Consider the following 19,013-nt stretch of genomic DNA (forward strand, 5'->3'; position numbering starts at 1 on the left):
TTTCCAGGCTGACTGAGCGCAGGGAAGTACTGTGGGTTTGAGAGGTGAGTTAATGCATGTGGCCAAACCACTGGATTTGTTCATCCATGAGCTTCTGTGGGAGAAACAGCCTTCTCTCTCTTTATGACAGCAGAAAGTTGAAACAAGGTCTTCGCCTAAGTTAGGCCTCGCCTTCCACAGGGATTGACAGACAGATCAAGAATTTCGTTCCCAAATGTTTGCACTTCAGGGAGGTTATGAAAAATCTCAAAAGAAAACTGAAGTCAGAGCTTGAAGAAATAGTTTTGGGAGGGAGATATATATCTCAAAAAGCAAAGAAATGGCAAGTTTTCTAAAGTAACTTCTCTGTGATAAGGCTCAGGGGCCTGTCTTTGTATATCATGTTTTTATTAACAAAAATAGTAATTTCTCCTGAAATCATTGAGTGTTCTCAGGGATTTCAGGTGTTTGGGATCAGCCTGGGACATGGATTTAAGCTTCTAAATGTCAGGAGAGTATTGGGCTAAGCCTATGAGTACAGAGGTTAGGACAGGGTATCACATGCTGAGATTTCTGCCCTTGTCACTTCACAAAGATCTTAGAGGTTATTAAAGGAACAAAGTCACAATGGTTGATTTTGTCTTCCTCTGTCATCTGAGACAGTGTCCACTGTCCCTGAGTCCCGTTCTTCAACAGTGTTTTAGCTTAAATGTTCTCTTGCTGCTTGAATTACCATTGTGCCTCCAGCCTGACAGATACACATTTTTAAGGTGTTTTCTTTGTACCCCATGAGTTTCTGGATGTAAGTCCATATATTACATTGATAGTTTTTACACTCTTGAAAGACTCAGGCCTATCAAGATCCCCCAAAGAACTTTTGACAATGTTTTGGTTGGTTGGCCTGTTTGCTTCTCCCTGTTAATCCGTGAGGATTCATAAATGCTTAAACGTTTTTTAAACAGATGATAGGCTATCCACTTTCTGAAGGTAAGATGAACAAGAAGACAGCTGCATCACTCTTGTGGAAGTCCTATCCCATTGTTGTAAGTAACTGGGAAATCATAGGAATTGGTTGAGAAACAAGCAAAGGCTGGGGGCTTGCCCAATATCTCAGAAAATTCAGAGGCACAAAAGAAACTGAAATCTGCAGTTCTGTCCCTTTTATTCCTGCCTTTCCCACTTCAGGAAGGAATTCCACAAGGCTCAAGAGGTTGGCCATTAATGAGGCTTCCTGGGTGGAAAAGCCACATTACGTGCCAGATGGGGCTATTCACTTTCTCGATGCATTTCAGAACATCCCTGAGGAGCTGATTCCAGTCGCCACTGAGAAGTATTTAGGAGGGACAGACAACCCGGTCAAAAAGCAAGACTTGTTCCTGAACTTGATGGGGGACTTGATATTTGGTGTCCCATCTGTCACTGTGGCCCGTGGCCACAGAGGTGAGTCACAGAATTTAGAAGGTGGAGGAACACTAAATCACCAGCTTTAGTGTCTGACCTGCCCACCTGCTAGCATAGTCAGATGTAAAAACTACTGAGGGTCAGACCTGAAAGGTGACCCAGAAAAGAAATGTAGAGAAATCAATGATGCATAGCCAAGTATAAGTCCACTGTGGTAAACCAGAGCTGAGGAGCTCTTAGAAACAAGCAGGAGAAATATCTCTGGGTTATTTTGCCTGTGTGGCAAGGGAGGTGGTATTTATCCACCAATGCCTATTTATCATTGATTGAAGGTTATCTCAAGGTACTTTTAATTCTTTGGCATCTTTATCTGCTGCAAAAACAGATAGAAGAGTTTCTTGAGCCAGGCTAAATCTGAGCAAAGAGCAACAAATGCTGGAAGTAGAAGCCGGGCTAGCTTGCCAGCAACAAACCATATAAATGAGGCAGCAAAGCATCTGCTACACAGACTTCTTGCCTGAGGTTATGATGCTGTGTTGGACTAGAAGCCAAGTACTGAAGGATGGTTTTTTGAAGGTTTTAAATGTTGGAATTAGATTTAAATTAGGGAGTTCACTATGGAATTGGGGGAAAATGTAGGATTGAAGTGTATCATGAGAAGGTTATCTAAGACCAAGAAAACCAAAAGAATGGGATAGCAGGAAATGGAGAAGGGTTAGGTGTAGTGATTTTCAGTGTCTTCTGGCTTTTGTCCATTTTCCTGAGTGCTGGTGTCACCCAACTGAAGGCTACCTGAGTTCTATTACAGGACCATCTGATGCTGACCCAAGGCTGTGCGAACAGGATATGAAGTCAAGGGTAGATGAGCTCACTTAGACAGGAGGTGTCATCTTCTAGGTATCATTTCGGGGAGGCTCATGGAACCCTCCTTCATCTATTCTCAAACCAGAAAATAGTTCTGCTGTACAAACCTCTCTCCCTAACACTCTGGAAAGATTTTAAAATTCAGGACTTTATAAGCATGGCAAAAACTGTACTGTAACTTCCCCATTTCAGTGTTTCACTTTCAGCACTTGCAATTATCTGTGAGCAGCTATAGGTGAGAAGAAAGAAAATGAACAGTGTATAATAAGATATTTGAAAAAGAGAGAAAGAACATTCGTATCTTTAAAGTTATTAAGAAATTATATTTATATAAATTTATGGGGTAAAAATAATGTAATTATGGATATATAGAATATTACATTCAACTGATTAACATACCTAACTCCTCAAATAAGGGACATTTTTATACTGACAAGACTTGAAATTTCCTTTCAGAAATCCTGAAATATACATTATTTTATATTATTATTTATATTCACCACACTGTGCAAAAGAAATTAAAAAGTAAATAAAAAGCAAAGCAATGAAAAGAATGTTCCTCCTGTCTTAGATTTTGTACCTTCCTACTATCATTTCTCTCTTTACCTTATGCCCAATCTATGTAACTATCATTTTTCTCTCTGGTTTCACGAGTTTAATAGTTTCACACTCCATATATAAGAGATAACAAGAGATAGTTGTTGGTCTCTACTTGACTTACTTCATTTAGCACAGTGTTCTCCAGTTTCATTCCTGAATGTTAACAGATCACAGAATTATCCCTTTGTAAAGGCTAGTAGTATTCATATATATATTCATATATATATATATAGCATTCTTCTTATGCACTCATCTACTGATAAACAGTTTGATTCTGTGCATTGATCATTATGAATAGTACTGCAGTGAACATTGGAGTGAAGACATCTCTTCAATAAATCGGTTTCAAATATTTTGAGTACATACTCAGAAGTACTCAGAGCCTGGGTCATATTATAACACTAATTTTAGGTTGTTTTGGTTAATGATGGTTTCACTTACAGTTTAAACATGTTTTCCTTTTTCCAGATCCTTGCTAACACTTGTTATATTTTATATAGTTGTTATATATTTTTCTTTTCTTTTTATTTTTTATTAGTACATGTTCGTAGTACACAATGTTTACATTACATCTCAATTCCTTTTGCCTCTTTCCTCTCTACTCCCCTTTTTTTTGCCAGTATTACATTCATTTATTTATCTTATGAGTTTTTACAAAATTGTCATACATACAGCTTAACAGCCATACTAACAGGCGAAAAAACATATAAAACACATAAGACAATTATATTAAATCAATTTTTAGATACATTGTCCGTGCTGGATTACAGCAGTTTTTTCCTATTGTTTGTGTTTTCTTTTGTACTTTCTTTATATATTGAGTTTCTCATATAAGAGAAACCACATGATATTTGAGCTAACATGTCTGATTTATTTTGCTTAACATTATGGTCTCAAGGTGCATCCATTTTCCTACAGATGACTCAAGTTTATCCTTTATGGCACAGTAGTACTCCATCACATATAAATGTCACATTTTCTTTATTCATTCATCTACTAATGGACATACAGGCTACTTCCAAGATACAGCTGCTCTGAATTGTGCTGCTATAAATGTGGATATGCATACATCACTATGGTATGGTGTCTTTAACTCTTTTATGTAGATATTTGAAAAGGGAATAGTTGGATCAAGTGGTGTTTCTAGTTTTAAATTTTGCAAGAAACTTAAAGACCAAATCTACATAGAGAAAGTAAAGTGGGGGACTCCAGAGGGCTTCAGGGAGAAATAGAGTAGTGGAAAGGACCAGTGGATGCTGTGAGCTACAACAGCTGGTGAGTGACTCCAGCCCAATGTCCACCATATCTCCTGGAAAGAGTGCTTGGTCAGACACCATTCCAAGAAGGGGTCGGCTGTTTGAACCTAAGGCTCAGAGCGGCACAGGACAGCTTCAATTCAGGGATCTCAGTGTTACACTCCCAAGGTAAGGGGCGACCTCAGGAGACAGCCATGGTTAGCCATGTTCAGGCTGGCAAGAGACCTCTTGAGAGTTTGAGCTAAAAGACCCAGGCCCCACCCCCACAGCCAGAGTCCAGGCTCAGCATGAGATTTGAAAGTCACAGCATGGCTACCTTTGCCCTAACTCTGCTGCCTGCTCATGCCTGCGTCCAGGACAGATCTGGGGTCTGACTGCTTTCTTTATCTACTAGTGTGAAGAAACTGTCACAAAATGGTTGTGCATGTTGGGTATCATGGCAATGATTAAAAGCTGAATAATATGTTGATTTGGAATGTTATTGTGATTTTATATGAATTTTAGGTCCAGTGTTTCTATGAAGAATGATGTTGGGATGTACTAGGATCCATAGAGAACTCTGAGTAGTACAAACATTTTAGCACCATTAATTCCTCCAAACCATGAATATGGGATATCTTTCCACTTATTTCTGTCTCCTACAATTAATTTCTTCAATATATTATAGTTTTCAGTGTATATGTATTACACTACCTGGGTTAAATTTATTTCTAGATATTTTGTATCTTTGTAGCTAGTGTCAATGGGACTGTTCTCTTGATTTCTTTTTTGGATAGTTCAATGTCAGTGTATCGAAATGCTATGATTTTTGTGTTCATTTTATGTCCTACAGCTGTTCTGAATTCATTTCTGTATGTATTTTTTTAATGAAGATTTAGGATTTTCCATGTATATTGCCATGTTATCAATAAATAGTGACAGTTTTGTATTTGCATTTCCTAATTGGAGGTCTTTTATGTCTTTCTATTCTCTAATTGCTTTGACAAGGAGTTACAATACAATATTGAATAGAAGGGTCAGAATAAGCACCCTTATTAAGTTTGAGTTTTTATAGGAAAGGCTTTCAATTTTTCACCATTGAGCACATTGTCAACTCATATGGGTTTCTGATACATGGCCTTTATTTCATTGAGGTAGGTGAAATTTTTTATCATGAAAAGATGTTAGTTTTATAAAATGCTTTTTTTGCATCTAGTGAGATGATAATATGTTGTGGTCACATGTATTGATTTATGTATGTTGAAATGTTTTTGCATTACAGGGATAAACCTTTCTTAATCATAGTAGATTATCTTTATAATGTATTATTGAATTATATTTGCTAACATTTTGGTAAGTATTTTTGCATCCATGATTATTAATTATATAGGCATAATTTTCTTTTCTTGTAATATCCCTATCTTATTTTTATCTGGGTAAAGCTGTCCTGATGGAAAGAAATTGGAAATATTCTCTCTTCTTTGTCTTTTGGAAGAGGTTGAGAAAGATTGATGTTAATTTTTCTTTAAATTATTAGTATAATTAATCAGTGAAGCCATCAGGTATGGGGCTTTTATTTGATGGGAACTTTTGTCACTGGTTCAACCTCCTTCCATATTATTGGTCTGTTCAAACTATTTCTTCTTGATTCAGCCTTGGTAGGTTATATTAAAATAGGCATTTATTCACTTTTAGGTTATCCAATTTTTATACATATAATAGCTTTTACTATTACATTGAATCTGCAGGTTGCTTTTGGTAATATGATAATTTTAACAATATTAATTCTGAAAATCTATGAACATGGAGGTCTTTCCATATTCTAGTATATTCTTCAGTTTTCTGAAATTCTCAATGTAGAGGTATTTCACCTCCTTGCTTATATTAATTCCTTGGTATTTAGTTTCTTTGAAGCTATTGGAAATGGAATCATTGTCCTGATTTCTCACCTAGTTCAGCGCTGGTGAATAGAAAAGCTATTGATATTTAATGTTGATTTTGAATACTTCTACTTTGGTGAAATTTTGTTTATCAGCTGTAAAACTTTTGGGTGGAGTCTTTAGGTTCTTTGAAGTATAAGATTTTCTGAACAGTGGAATTATGAATGATTTTTTTCATTTTCTTTTTTTCTCCTATTTCTCACTCTAGGCAAGTAGCTGAAAGTGTAAAATTTCACCATCAGCCTAACTTATGGCTGATGTTCCCCTCAGTAAGATTTATCTGTAAACATTAAAACAAATGCAAAATGTTGAGATGGTCCCCAAGGATGTGTTAGTCCTGAAGGAGAAGGGATCGTTGGCTCCAATGATCCAATTAGCAGTAAAAGTAGCATCTTGGGTCATGGCCTGGGGAGCTTTCAGAGTGAATAAGCACAACAGAAGAAAGAAGGTAGAACAGGAAAAATTTCCTTAGCATTTCTCTTTTGTGGCATCACCTTATCATAATGCCTTAACACACTTGTCCAAGCAGAACCAGGATATGTGAAATGATTGAAACATGGGACCCCAAGTTTTGTGTTTTTGTGTTTTTCTGAAACACACGAGGCAGATTTTTCCCTCCCTGCCTATGTTTGTATCTGACTATCCACCTGTTCAGAAAAGGAGCTTGGAATTGCCTTACTCTTCCCTGCATGGGTAACAGAAACCTTGGGAAGACTCAAAATGTAGCTGAATAGATGACATCTATTAGGCTGTAGATATTCTTTTAATGAATAAACACTAGTGTGTTATCAGTAAAACACTTCCAGTCTGTCAGTTGGATGGACTGTATCTATTCATGTTGTTAATAAACTTCTGGTTCAATTCTCACTTTCACTTAAACTAGCAGGGCAGCCCAAAGCAAGTCAAAGAATTTCCTGTAACACTATTTCTCTCCTGTCCTGATAAATAGTGGCTTCCTGCAAGGTGGAGGACCTTGACAGCATCCAGGTTTGTATCTAGTAATGTGAATTGTGTATGAATACATGTCTTCTCAGATGCCGGAGCCCCTACCTACATGTATGAGTTCCAGTATAGCCCAAGCTTCTTATCAGCCATGAAACCCAAGATGGTGGTAGGAGACCATGGGGATGAGCTCTCCTCAGTATTTGGTGCCCCAATATTAAAAGGTAATTGTCCTTTGCTGGCTTAAATTAGGAAGCCTAGATACCAGTATGTTTGGTAGCCTTGAGCAAATTTCTGTACTGATTAGTGACAGGGTTGAACTATATACAGCAGAACCTAACTTTTCCCCTACTCTAATATGCATGAAGGAAGATGTGTCATGCACCACAGTCATAGTCACTTTCAGAGTTCATTGAGAAAAGAAGTGGGTTACCTGTAGGGCGGCTGTTTGATTTCCGACTCACAAGAGTATATCATAATGTGAGTGGGTGGGTAATCAACAGGGGTAATGTATAGTGTCATATATGTCCATCCAGTTGTCTGCCTAGCTATATATATATATATATATATCTCATATTATATATACTTAATAATATAATATTTAATGATAATATTTCACAAATGTTTTCAACAACCTAAGTCTCAGCGGTTGCACATAGTATGTGATCCATCTAATGGTCTTTTATGAGACATGTATTATGTACATTTAAGAAGGTGCCCCTGGTAACGTCCTGTTTTGTGAATTGTTAGTATCTTTGAAATTTTGATATTTTTCAATCTCTGTGAAACTGTGGATGTGTGTAGGATATTGAGAAAAGATTAGCAGCCTGAAATCTTGGCAGGTAAAGGAAATCCTCTGTTGACATTTTGATCCTGAGGGCCAAGTGGCCACGAAAGCCAGCTTACAGACACACTACATACCTATTGTTGAGTCTTGTATCAGTCGCTCACAAGCTGAATGTATGCACCAAGTAACCATGATCATTTTAAAGCACAAATTTTGACTCAGCAGGTGCAGAATAAAATCCAAGGCTCTCTATTTCTACCATGCTCTTAACTATTGCCACTGTTGTGGGCCCATCAACTACTCTCAATGCCAGAGTGTTTCTTTTTCATCTTCCACTCAGGTAGTTCCTCTAAGGAGGAGATCAATCTCAGCAAGATGATGATGAAATTCTGGGCCAACTTTGCACGTAACGGGTGAGGCTGGAACAGGGTGATGTGTGGTTGGATGTACCTTTTGGGAACAGAAAACTTTGAAGCTTCAGTGATCAAACTCCTGACCCTATGAATTTACTGATCTGAAAATGAGAGCTACCTTAGTAAGAATTCTGTTGCTGTGAGAAAATACTTGAGATAAATTAATTTCAGGGAGGAAAGGTTTATTTTGTCTCACAGTTTCAGAGGATGCACTCTAAGATCACTTGGGACTGTAGTGAGATAGATCATCATGGCATGAAATGTAGTACTGCTGCTTATTTCATGGAAGCCAGAAAGGACAGAGAGGTGAAGGGGCTATGATCTCAACATACTTTCAAAGCCATACCCTCAATGACCTACTTCATCCAACTAGTCCCCACCTTCCAACTAGGCAGCAGTCACTTCCCAAAAGCATCATTAGCTTGGTATCAAGCCTTCAACAGATGAATTTTGGTGAACACTTCTGACCTAAACCATAATATTCCTTTCTGGCTCCCAAAGGCTCATGTCTATTTCACATTGCAAAATGCATTCTGTCCACCTTGAAGACTCCCCATAATTTTAACAGTTTCAGTATTGGGCAAAGGTCCAAGTTGGAAGTCTCCTCTAAAACTCAAGATAACTCTTAACTGTGAGCACCTGTACAAATTAAGTAACAAATTACCTACTTCTAAGGTTTGTACTTGCTCAATTGGTCTGGGTAAACATTCTCATTCCAAAAGATAGGATTGGAAAATATCAAGGAGGAAGTGAAACAAGCAAGAAAAATCTTAGCAGGCCAAACATTGGATCCTGAAGCACCATTTTCAGATCCCAGGTACCTAGTAGTGACCTGTGGACCCACAATGGTTTCGGTAGCCCTGTCTCTATGGTTGCTGTCTGCAGTCTGCATGACCTCTCTTTGTCTCAGGCTGGCTGACTTACCTTCTCCGGTTTCTTTAGTAGACATTCCACATTCCTAGCATTTCTAACATTCTTGGATCTTTACTGCAGCTTCAGCTTCACTCTCTTAGCTTCATACACCCTATCAGGGACTGATTATGGGGACTATGACCCCGGTGCACATTCTCTTGTCTCCCAGACTGTCCTTTGAAATATCAGTGGAAGCCCCCACAACCCCATCACTTATAATTTAAGCCTGTCTGGAAAATCAGCGTCATATGGAGGACAAGGTCTGCCCTTGGGCTGAGGTGTAGTCAGGACGCTCAGGTCAAAGGTGTAGCATGCTCTGGGTGTCTGGATGTTTTTATAAGTGGAAATGAAACCCAGAGAAATAATTTCCTAAGCCACCTTTGGGAGCAGCGGGTACCTGGAGTGGTTTCTTCAAAGCCAAGTCATTGAAATGAGTTTACTCTTTTACATACTTGAGCATGTGTGTCAGTAATGTCTTGCAGGTTCCCAAGATCCCCTCAAGGCAACTTTCCATTGTCTCAGTTAAAATACTGGATTTCTATTTATTTTTTCATTAAGTTTATCGATATATTTTCAGTGTACATTATCATCACATTCATCACAGAAAATGTGTACCTTTACATGATATATCTTGTTGTTTTTTCCCTATTCCTGTTCCCTCCCTTCTACCCCTCCACTCCTGCCTATTTACAAAAATTTGTTTCCAGTTTTTCCTTCTTTTCTCATTTTTTTCTTTCTCTTCTTTCCTCCCACCACCCCACATGTAAATACCAAAATGTTTCTCTGTTGTGAGAAACTGAAAGTGTAAATGAGGACAAAAATGTATAATAGATATTGTAAAATAGTAAGAAAATGTTCAAATGGATTTGTTCTTTATAGTGCTAGTCTCTTTAGTAGGTGTTCCTTCTCAGTCACAACTTTTAAACACTCTCCTTTTCTGAAAAAACTGCAAGCTTTCAAATCTTTCCACTCTGCATTTTTTTCCTGATTCTCACTGGCTAAAATCAGCCAGAAATACTCATTAATCCTGTGCTCCTCTGAAATTTTCACCACTGTATTTATTAGCCTATCCCTTTTAAACTCACCCTTGCACAAAATCTCAGGGAATGGACAGAAAACAAACAAGTTCTTTGCCAGAATGTAACAGGAATGGCCTCTAATCCAGTTGCCAATAGAGCCCTTATTCTCATTTGAAACCTCATACCCACAGTCTCTATTTTCCACATTCCTTTCAGCATTTTCATCTTTTGACCTCTCCTCTGAAACATCCATTAAGCTCCACTTATAACATTCTAGACTTTCTGTACCCTACTTCTACAAACATTTCCAAATTCCTCCCACCAGCCAATCCAAAGGCTTCTAAACTACACCACGAGGTGTAATCACAGCAAGGACCTTTCTTCTCAAAACCAATGTTCTGTGTTAGATTTCCAGGGCTCTGACAACATACTTTAGGCCAATTTAAAGAAGGAAAGGTTTATTTTGCCCCATAGTCTCAGAGGTGTCTTCCATGGCCGCTTTAGCCCATTATATTATGGCTGTGATGAGGCTGAACTCTGGTGGGGAGCATGTAATGGGCAAGGTTACCATCTCACTGCAGCCAGGACAAAGGAAAACAAAGTAGCGAGGGTCCAAACTTACATTTTCAGAGCAGATCCTCAATTATCTTTTTCCTCCAACTATACTTGTTTGCAAAAGCTGCTACCACCTCCCCTCCCAAGCGGGAGATGGAAAGAGAAATATGGAGACCACCTGGAAACTTTGGTCAATTGTGCTTTATTTCTTTTCCCAGGAACCCCAATGGTGAGGGCTTGCCTCATTGGCCAGTATATGACCAGGAGGAAGGATATCTGCAGATTGGTGCTACCACCCAGGCATCCCAGAGGCTGAAAGACAAAGAAGTGGCTTTCTGGACTGAGCTCAGGACCAAGGGTGGCAAGAAGAAGCCACTGCAGAGGGAACACAGTGATCTCTGAATGAGAAGTGCAGCCAGCCCTGGGAGGCTGAAGCAGCCAACACATGCATGTTGTACAGTAGGTGTTTGTCCACCAAAAAGGCACTGGGTTGTGGAGACTAGAGAACTGTGGAAGTGGGCAGATTCCAGGGAGGGAGAATATTAGTACTTATGGTCTCAATTTGGGGAATAAATGATCTTTTCAAGACCAACTCTGTCTTGGGCTGGAGGTGAATCTATCTTCCTTGATGGGTGCAGGCACAAAGTCTTTTGCGACCCTTTTCTAAAAAGGAACAAAGTCCTACACCACTGAGGAAAGAACAGAAAATCTTATTTGTCTCATGAGGCTAGTGAAGACCTACTGAAGCTGAAGAGAAGGAAAATGTTCTATTCTTTCTAGTGTGTAACAAGAAACTGTTCTGCCCAATTCATTAGAGATCAGTTGCTGCTGCAGAGGGGCAGGATGAGAAAGCTCAGTCTCTAAGGCTGAGGAATACCAGTGTTATCATGGAATCAGCAGATCTGTCATGTGACATATATCAGAAATCTACTGCTAAAACAGCCTGAAAGTGTGGGGTCTGAATCACAGGTCCACCAGGACAGGCAAAATGTGACAAAAATAGTACCAAATTTGGGAGATATTACTTTTCAGTATACTTTTAAAAGATCTTTAAATTTCATGTAATTGATATTATACATTGTTTGATCATGTGTGACCATTCAAATTTGAATATCTTATACCCAAAACAACCACTACCATTTTTAAAAAATACTGCATAATAACCCAACAATGGAGATAAGATGGAATCATAACAAGCTTCAATCTCAAAGCAAGTAGACAAACAGGTAAAAATAAAGAAACACATGAATGAACACATGGGAAAGCACTGCTAAAATGAATGAATTTAATCCAGTCATATAATTAATATATTAAATGAAAACGATTTAAAACAATCAATGAAGTAAGATTGCCGGTTTGGATTTAAAAACCAACACTCAACTAAATCTTGTATAATTAGGAATCTGACTCCATATTTTGATATTTGACTATTCATAGCTTTTTAAAGTACATGTTTGAAGTACAGTTACATTCATCATGGGGAATTTGTACATGCAGTAGCATATCTTAATTCTTTGGATTTTTTTGTCCCTCTCCCTCTCATCCCTCCAATTCTTCTTCCCTTTCCCTCACTCCTTCCCTATCATACCTTGCCTTTTATCTGGAGAAGCTGATGAGAAAGTCTGTGTTCTTCCTCCTTTGGAATAAAAAGTCCAAGCCTCATACAGTCTAACATGGCTCTGACCACATAAATGCTCAGAGCCAGTATCTATTCTTTGCTCTCTCAAGCCATGTTGGACCTGATTGAGAGCCCAACCTGCCTCCCACAAAACCTCAGTGTGCATGTAACAAAATTTTTTTAGCTTCCTAGAGTAGTTGTAGCATCATCAGTCTTGACTTCCAAAACAAATTTGGGGTAAAAATATACCATAAATATGAGGAGACTGGTTAAAAGTGGAAGAAAATGAATACACAAAACAGATACTGAACAAAAAGTTTGGGTGGCCATATTAATATTAGATGAGTAAATATTACAAGGAAAACAGAGAGGCACTATCAAATAACAAAGGGGTCAATTCATTAAAAGACATGAATGTCCTCATTCCATACACACTTGATAACCGAATCACCTAGGCACCATATGCTGTCCTTGTTTTAATAAAAGGATTTGAGAACAGTTACGTTGGGATGCAGAAAATGGTACTCAAAGGATTTAAAAAGTACTGATATTAATGATATTGTATGTATCATGTATTACTCAGATTTCTTGTCTCTGGACACAATACTCAACACCCATAACTCTTAAAGGAGGAAAGGTGCATTTTTGGGGTCAGAATTTTCAGAGGATTCAGTCCAAGGCTGGTTGGCTTCAAGGAAGAAATGGCATAGAAAAAAGGATTGGAAGAAGAATGCTACTCAACCCATAGCAACCAGGAAGCAGAGAAATAGGGGAGGAGGTGGAGACAAGAATATAATCTTCAAATTCAAGCCTCCAATGGCCTGGTTATTCTGACCATGACTCACTTTCTAACAGCATGTTTACTTACTGAACTCACTAATGAATGAATCTACCCATGAATACAGCATCTCTATGATCCAATCATTTTTCAAAAGCCACACCTCTGAGTACACAAGACTTGGTGGGGGCAATTTAGATCTAAACCATAGCACATCATTTATATACTACTCGTACTCCACACATCCTCAATCATAACTCAAATTTTGTCAGATCTCTTGCTAAATGGAACACACTTCTAAATCCTTCAGATATAAGACCCTCATTCTTCCTTTTTCCTCTCCACATGCAGTCAGATGTTTTATGGAATAAAAGTTGATAGGTAAAAGTACTTGGCATCTGTTTAACTGAGGCTTTTTGATGAGAAGTGTAAGTAGAAGAATCACTTGGAGAGATTTCCCAAGATTCAAATGTCCAGTCACTTCTCAGTCCAGCAGAAGTAGAATCTTCTGTGATGGGCTAAACATTTCTTTTGTTCAATGTGTAGGAATTCTGATGCATGCCTTTGATTAAGGGTCTTAGCAGTGTAGCAGAATGATTTTCCACACTACTAGAATCTTCTCTCCAAAAAAAATATGCTTTAATATCCTGGATATTTATGATGTGATGATCAACTATAGCAATGACTACTTTCATTTTTTTTAAAGTTTGTAGAAGGACAAGGTTAATGGACAGAACTCTAAATTTATTGTTCTTATGCTCTGAAAATTCACTTTCCTAAAGAGCCACATCACTTTGAGTACATAACAAATTTCACAGTTATCACTGATTTTCCATAACTACAAAAAACATAATCACTTTCTTATTACATATTAAATAATTTTACTGCAATTATGAACACGGTAATTTTTCAAATTAATAGGATCTTCTGTGATATTTTGATCTGTGCATACATCAAATATTGATCATGCTCATCTACTCTTCTTCTGCATGCTAAATCCACTTTCTTCCTTTATCCTTCAGTCTTCATCCCAGTTCCTAGTAGTTGTTCTACTTTTAGGTAATCTTTTATTCTTTCTTTATATTTCTTTTTTTAATAACCACATATGAAAGTAAACATAATACTCAACTTTTTGTGTATGGATTATTTCAAATAACAGGATGTTGTCCATTTCCATCTATTTTCCTGCAAATAACAGAAACCCATTCTTCTTTATGGCTGACCAATACTCCATTTTGTATATATTCCATATTTCCTTTATATATTTATCTGATGGTGGGCACCTAGGCTAATTTCATATCATGGTTATTGTGAATAGTGCAGTAATAAACATTGCAGGAAGGTGTCTCTTTTGTATGTTGAATTAATTTTCTTCTGATATATACCCTGGAGTGTGAGAGCTGCATCATCTGACAGTTCTATTTCTTAGATTTTTGAGAAACTTGCATATTGTTTTCCATTGTAGCTGTACTAATTTACATTTTTGCTAACAATGTATAAGAGTTGTATTTTCTTCCCATCTTTACCAGAGTTTCTTTCTTTTTTGCTAAGTAATAGCCCTTGCAACTGGGTTTTGATTGAATTTCATGGTAGTTTTGATTTCCATTTTATTGATGGCTCATGATATTTAGAAAATTTCTTAAGTATTTCTTGGCCATTTTCTTTTCTTTTTTAAAATTTTCATATTTTATTGGTACATTTTAGGTATACAATATACTGACATTCATCATTGGAAATTTGAACCTTTAAATAATCTCTCTTGGCTCTTACTTTTTCCCCCTTGCCCTGCCCTCCCTTCAACCCCTCCATCTCTCCCTATTTACAAAGCCTTTGTTTCCATTTTTTCATTTTCTCATATTAATTGCATTCCCTTCTTTCCTTTCCCCTACGACTCCCACTTCCCCTTCCCCTTTGGCCCTTTTCTTCCTATTTCACATTATCTATTATATCCTTATTTACACTTCCAGTTTCTCACTCTAGAGAAACTATTTGGTATGTACACGTGTGTCCTATTTATTTCACTTAGGAGTATTGCCTCACTGTGCATCCGTTTAGGTATAAATGTCTCTAATTTCTTATTTTTTATGGCTGAGTAGTACTCCATTTTATAAAAAAAAAAAACCACATATTCTTTATCCAGGCTCCAGTTGATGGGCAATTGGGCTGTTTCCAAGTTTTAGCTATTACAAACTGTGCTGCTATGAACATGGGCGCGCATATATCACTGTGGTATGATTCCTTTAATTCTTTGGGGAAGATACCCCTCAGGGGAATAGCTGGGTCAACTGGGACTTCCAGTCCTAGTTCTTTGAGGTATCTCCATACTGATTTCCACAGTGGTTGCACCAGTCTACACTCCCACCAGCAGTGGAGCAGGGTTCCTCTTTCCCCACAGCCCTGCCAGCATTTGTTATTGGTTGATTTCATGATAGCAGCCATTCTTTCTGGAATGAGGTGGAAACTCAGCATTGTTTTCATTTGCATCTCTCCAATGACCAGTGATGTTGAACATTTTTTCATAAGTTTATTTGGTATTCTGCTTCTTTGAGAAATGTCTGTTCATTTCAGATGCCCATTTTCGGATTGGGTCTTTCAATTTGGGAGGTCGGATTTTTTTTAGTTCTTTATAAATTCTAGATAGTAGACCTTTGCCTGAGGAAAAGCCAGTGAAAATTTTTTCCCAACTTGTGGATTGTCTTTTCACGCTGTTGGTGGTTTCTCTTGCTGTGCAGAAGAGTTTTAGTAAGAAGAGATCCCACTTGTTAATTCTTCATGATAGCTCACAGGCAACTGAGGTTTTGTTCATAAAATCTTTTCCTACATCAATGTCTTCAAGAGTTCTACCTAACCTCTGTTCCAGCTTGTTCAGCATTTCTGTTTTAATATTTAGATCTTTAATCCACTTCGATTTTAATTTAGTGCATGGTGAGAATTTCAATCTTTGGCAAGTTGAAACCAAATTTTTCCAGCACCATTTATTAAAGAGGTGATCTTTCCTCCAGTGAGGGTGTTTTGCTCCTTTGTCAAAGATGAGGTGGCTGAGTGTGTCTGGCACTGTTTCTGCATCTTCTAATCTTTCCCACTGGTCCTCAGGTCTCTTTTCCAGTACCATGCTGTTTTTATCACAGTAGCTTTGTAGTATAGTTGCAGGTTGGGGATTGTAATACCCCCTGCCATGTCTCTGTTACCTAAAATTGCTTTTGCTATTCTGGGTCTCTTCTTGTTCCAAATGAATTTTTGTATTGTTTTCTCAAGGTTCATGAAGTATGCTGCTGGGCTCTTAATTGGAATTGCATTGAATCTATATAGCAGTTTTGGAAGTATGGCCATTTTCACTATATTAATCCTTCCTACCCAGGAGCAGGGGATGTCTGTCCATTTTCTGATATCATCTTCAATCTCTCTTTTCAGAGTACCATAGTTTTCAGAGAAGAGGTCTTTGATTTCTTTCATTAGGTTGATTCCTAGGTATTTCAGTTTTTTGGATGCTATTGTGAAAGGAATTATTTGCCCTATTTCTCTGTCAGTGAGTCTGTCATTGGTGTAGAGGAAAGCTATTGATTTTTGTGTGTTGACCTTGTAACCAGCTACTTGACTGAATTTGGTTATTAAGTCTAGAAGACTTTTGGTGGAGTTCTTGGGGTCTTCTATATAGAGTATCATGTCATCTGCAAATAATGACAATTTGACTTCTTCTTTTCCTATTTTTATTCCTTTTATTTCTTTCTCTTGTCTAATTTCCATGGCTAATGTTTCCAAAACTATATTAAACAGGAGTGGTGATAGCAGATATCCTTGTCTTGTTCCTGATTTTGGTGTGAAGGGTTTCAGTTTTTGACCATTTAATATGATATTGGCTATTGGTTTTTCATAAATGGGTTTTAGTACATTGAGGTAGAGACCATCTATTCCAATTTTTTGTAGGGTTTTAACATAAATGTGGGTTGGATTTTGTTAAATACGTTTCCTGCATCTGTTAAGATGATCATATGGTTTTTGTCCTTGGCTCTGTTGACATAGCGTATTACATTAATTGATTTGCATATGTCGAACCATCCCTTTATTCCTGGGATGAAACCCACTTGGTCAAGGTGTATGATCTTGATAATCTTCTGCATTCTATTTGCCAGTACCTTATTAAGGATTTTTCCATCTATGTTCCTTAGTGAGATTGGCCAATAGTTCTCTTTTGGTTGGATCTTTCTCTGTTTTGGCGATCAAGGTGATGCATGCTTCCAGGAATGAATTTGAGAGCATTGCTTCCCTTTCAATTTCATTGAAGAGTTTAAACAGTAGTGGCAGCAATTCCTCTCTAAATGTCTTGTAGAATTCAGCAGTGAAGCCATCAGGGCCTAGGCTTTTCTTAGTTGGTAAGTTTTTAATTATGTTTTCAATTTCATTGATTGATATTGGATTGTTTAGAATTTTTAGGTCTTCTTCATTCAACTTTGGTAATTCATACGTATCTAGGAATCTGTCCATTTCTTCTGTGTGTTCCATCTTATTGGCGTATAGGTTCTCAAAGTAGGTATTGATGATTCTCTGGATTTCTGCTGGGTCCATTGTAATTTCATCCTTTTCATTCCTAATTGCATGGATTTGGGCCTTTCCTTTTTCTGATAAGGTTGGCTAAGGGTTTGTCAATTTTGTTGATTCTTTCAAAGAACCAACTCTTGGCTTCATTGATTTTTTGTATCATTCTCTTAGTCTCCATTGCATTGATTTCTCCTCTGATCTTTATAATTTCCTCCCTTGTATGAGCTTTGGGGTTGTCCTGCTCTTCTTGTTCTAGAAGCTTGAGGTTCAGCATCAGGTTCTTAATTGGGCTTGCTCTGTTTTCCTAATATGAGTGTTCACTGCTATGAATTTTCCTCATAAGACTGCTTTCAATGTGTCCCATAGATTCTGATATGTTGTATTGTCATTGTCATTTAATTGAAGGAACTGTCTGATTTCTTCTTTAGTTTCCTCTGTGACCCATTGTTTATTCAGAAGTGTGTTGTATAATTTCCATGTGTTTATGAAATTTTTTGAGTTTCTTTTGCTATTGGTCTCCAATTTCATTGCACTATGGTCTGATAATATATGAGGGATAACTTCAGTTTCTTTGCACTTACTTAAACATGTTCTGTGAGTGAGTATGTGGTCTATTTTGGAGAATGACCTGTGTGCAGCTGAAAAGAATGTATATTCTGATTTTGTGGGATGGAACACTCTGTAAACATCTGTTATGTTCATTTGTTCATGAGTTTGATTGAATTCTAGTATTTTGTTGCTAATTTTTTGTCTAACTGATCTATCTATTTTTGAGAGTGGAGTATTGAGGTTCCCCACTTCTATTGTATTAGTGCTTGTTGAATTTTTCATGTCTGTTAGTATTTGTTTTATATAGTTGGGCGTATTGGTGTTTGGTGCATATGTATTTGATTGTCATCTCTTCCTCTTGGATTGTTCTCTTTACAAGGCTGTAGGGTCCTTCTTTGTCTCTATTAATCAGTGTTGGTTTGAAATCCACTTGTCCTGCAGAGTATAGCTACTCCTGCTTTTTTTCGGGTTCCTGTCTCATGGAGTATTGTTTTCCACCCTTTAACTTGCATTCTATGAGTTTCTTCTTGAATTAAGCATATTTCTTGTATGCAGTATATTGTTGGATCTTGCTTCTTGACCCATTCTACCAGTCTATATCTTTTGACTGGTGAATTGAGATCATTAACATTGATGGTTATAACTGATATGTATTGAGTTATCATTGTCATGACTTTTTCTCTTTGTTGGGTTCTCCCCCTTTACATTTAATTTCTTGTCCTGATGGATTCATTCTGCTGGGCTTTCTGGCATTGTGATCCTTGTTGCCTTTTCCTAGACTATTGTCTAAAATTTTTGGAGTACTAGTTTGGTATTCATGAAGTTCCTAAGGTGCTCTTTGTCATGAAAGTGTCTTCTTTCTCCATCAATTTTGAAAGATACTTT

At 37.5% G+C, this 19,013-nt stretch overlaps 1 protein-coding gene across 1 annotated transcript in view; it reads left to right on the forward strand.

Moving 5' to 3' along the window:
- Positions 1-14,546, forward strand: part of LOC101716489 (liver carboxylesterase-like) — a 29,183-nt gene extending 14,637 nt beyond the window's left edge. The window contains exons 6-10 of the mRNA XM_087206361.1: positions 942-1,022; positions 1,272-1,419; positions 7,054-7,185; positions 8,089-8,161; positions 10,866-14,546. Coding sequence (XP_087062487.1) covers positions 942-1,022; positions 1,272-1,419; positions 7,054-7,185; positions 8,089-8,161; positions 10,866-11,049 — 618 coding nt within the window. The 3' untranslated portion in view covers positions 11,050-14,546. The remainder of the gene's footprint in view (positions 1-941; positions 1,023-1,271; positions 1,420-7,053; positions 7,186-8,088; positions 8,162-10,865) is intronic.
- Positions 14,547-19,013: the final 4,467 nt, after the last annotated feature.

This window comes from Heterocephalus glaber, unplaced genomic scaffold, assembly GCF_053883595.1.
Source record: "Heterocephalus glaber isolate CG9 unplaced genomic scaffold, H.glaber_assembly_v1.0 deba00000071, whole genome shotgun sequence".
In the NCBI taxonomy this organism is placed as follows: domain Eukaryota; kingdom Metazoa; phylum Chordata; class Mammalia; order Rodentia; family Bathyergidae; genus Heterocephalus; species Heterocephalus glaber.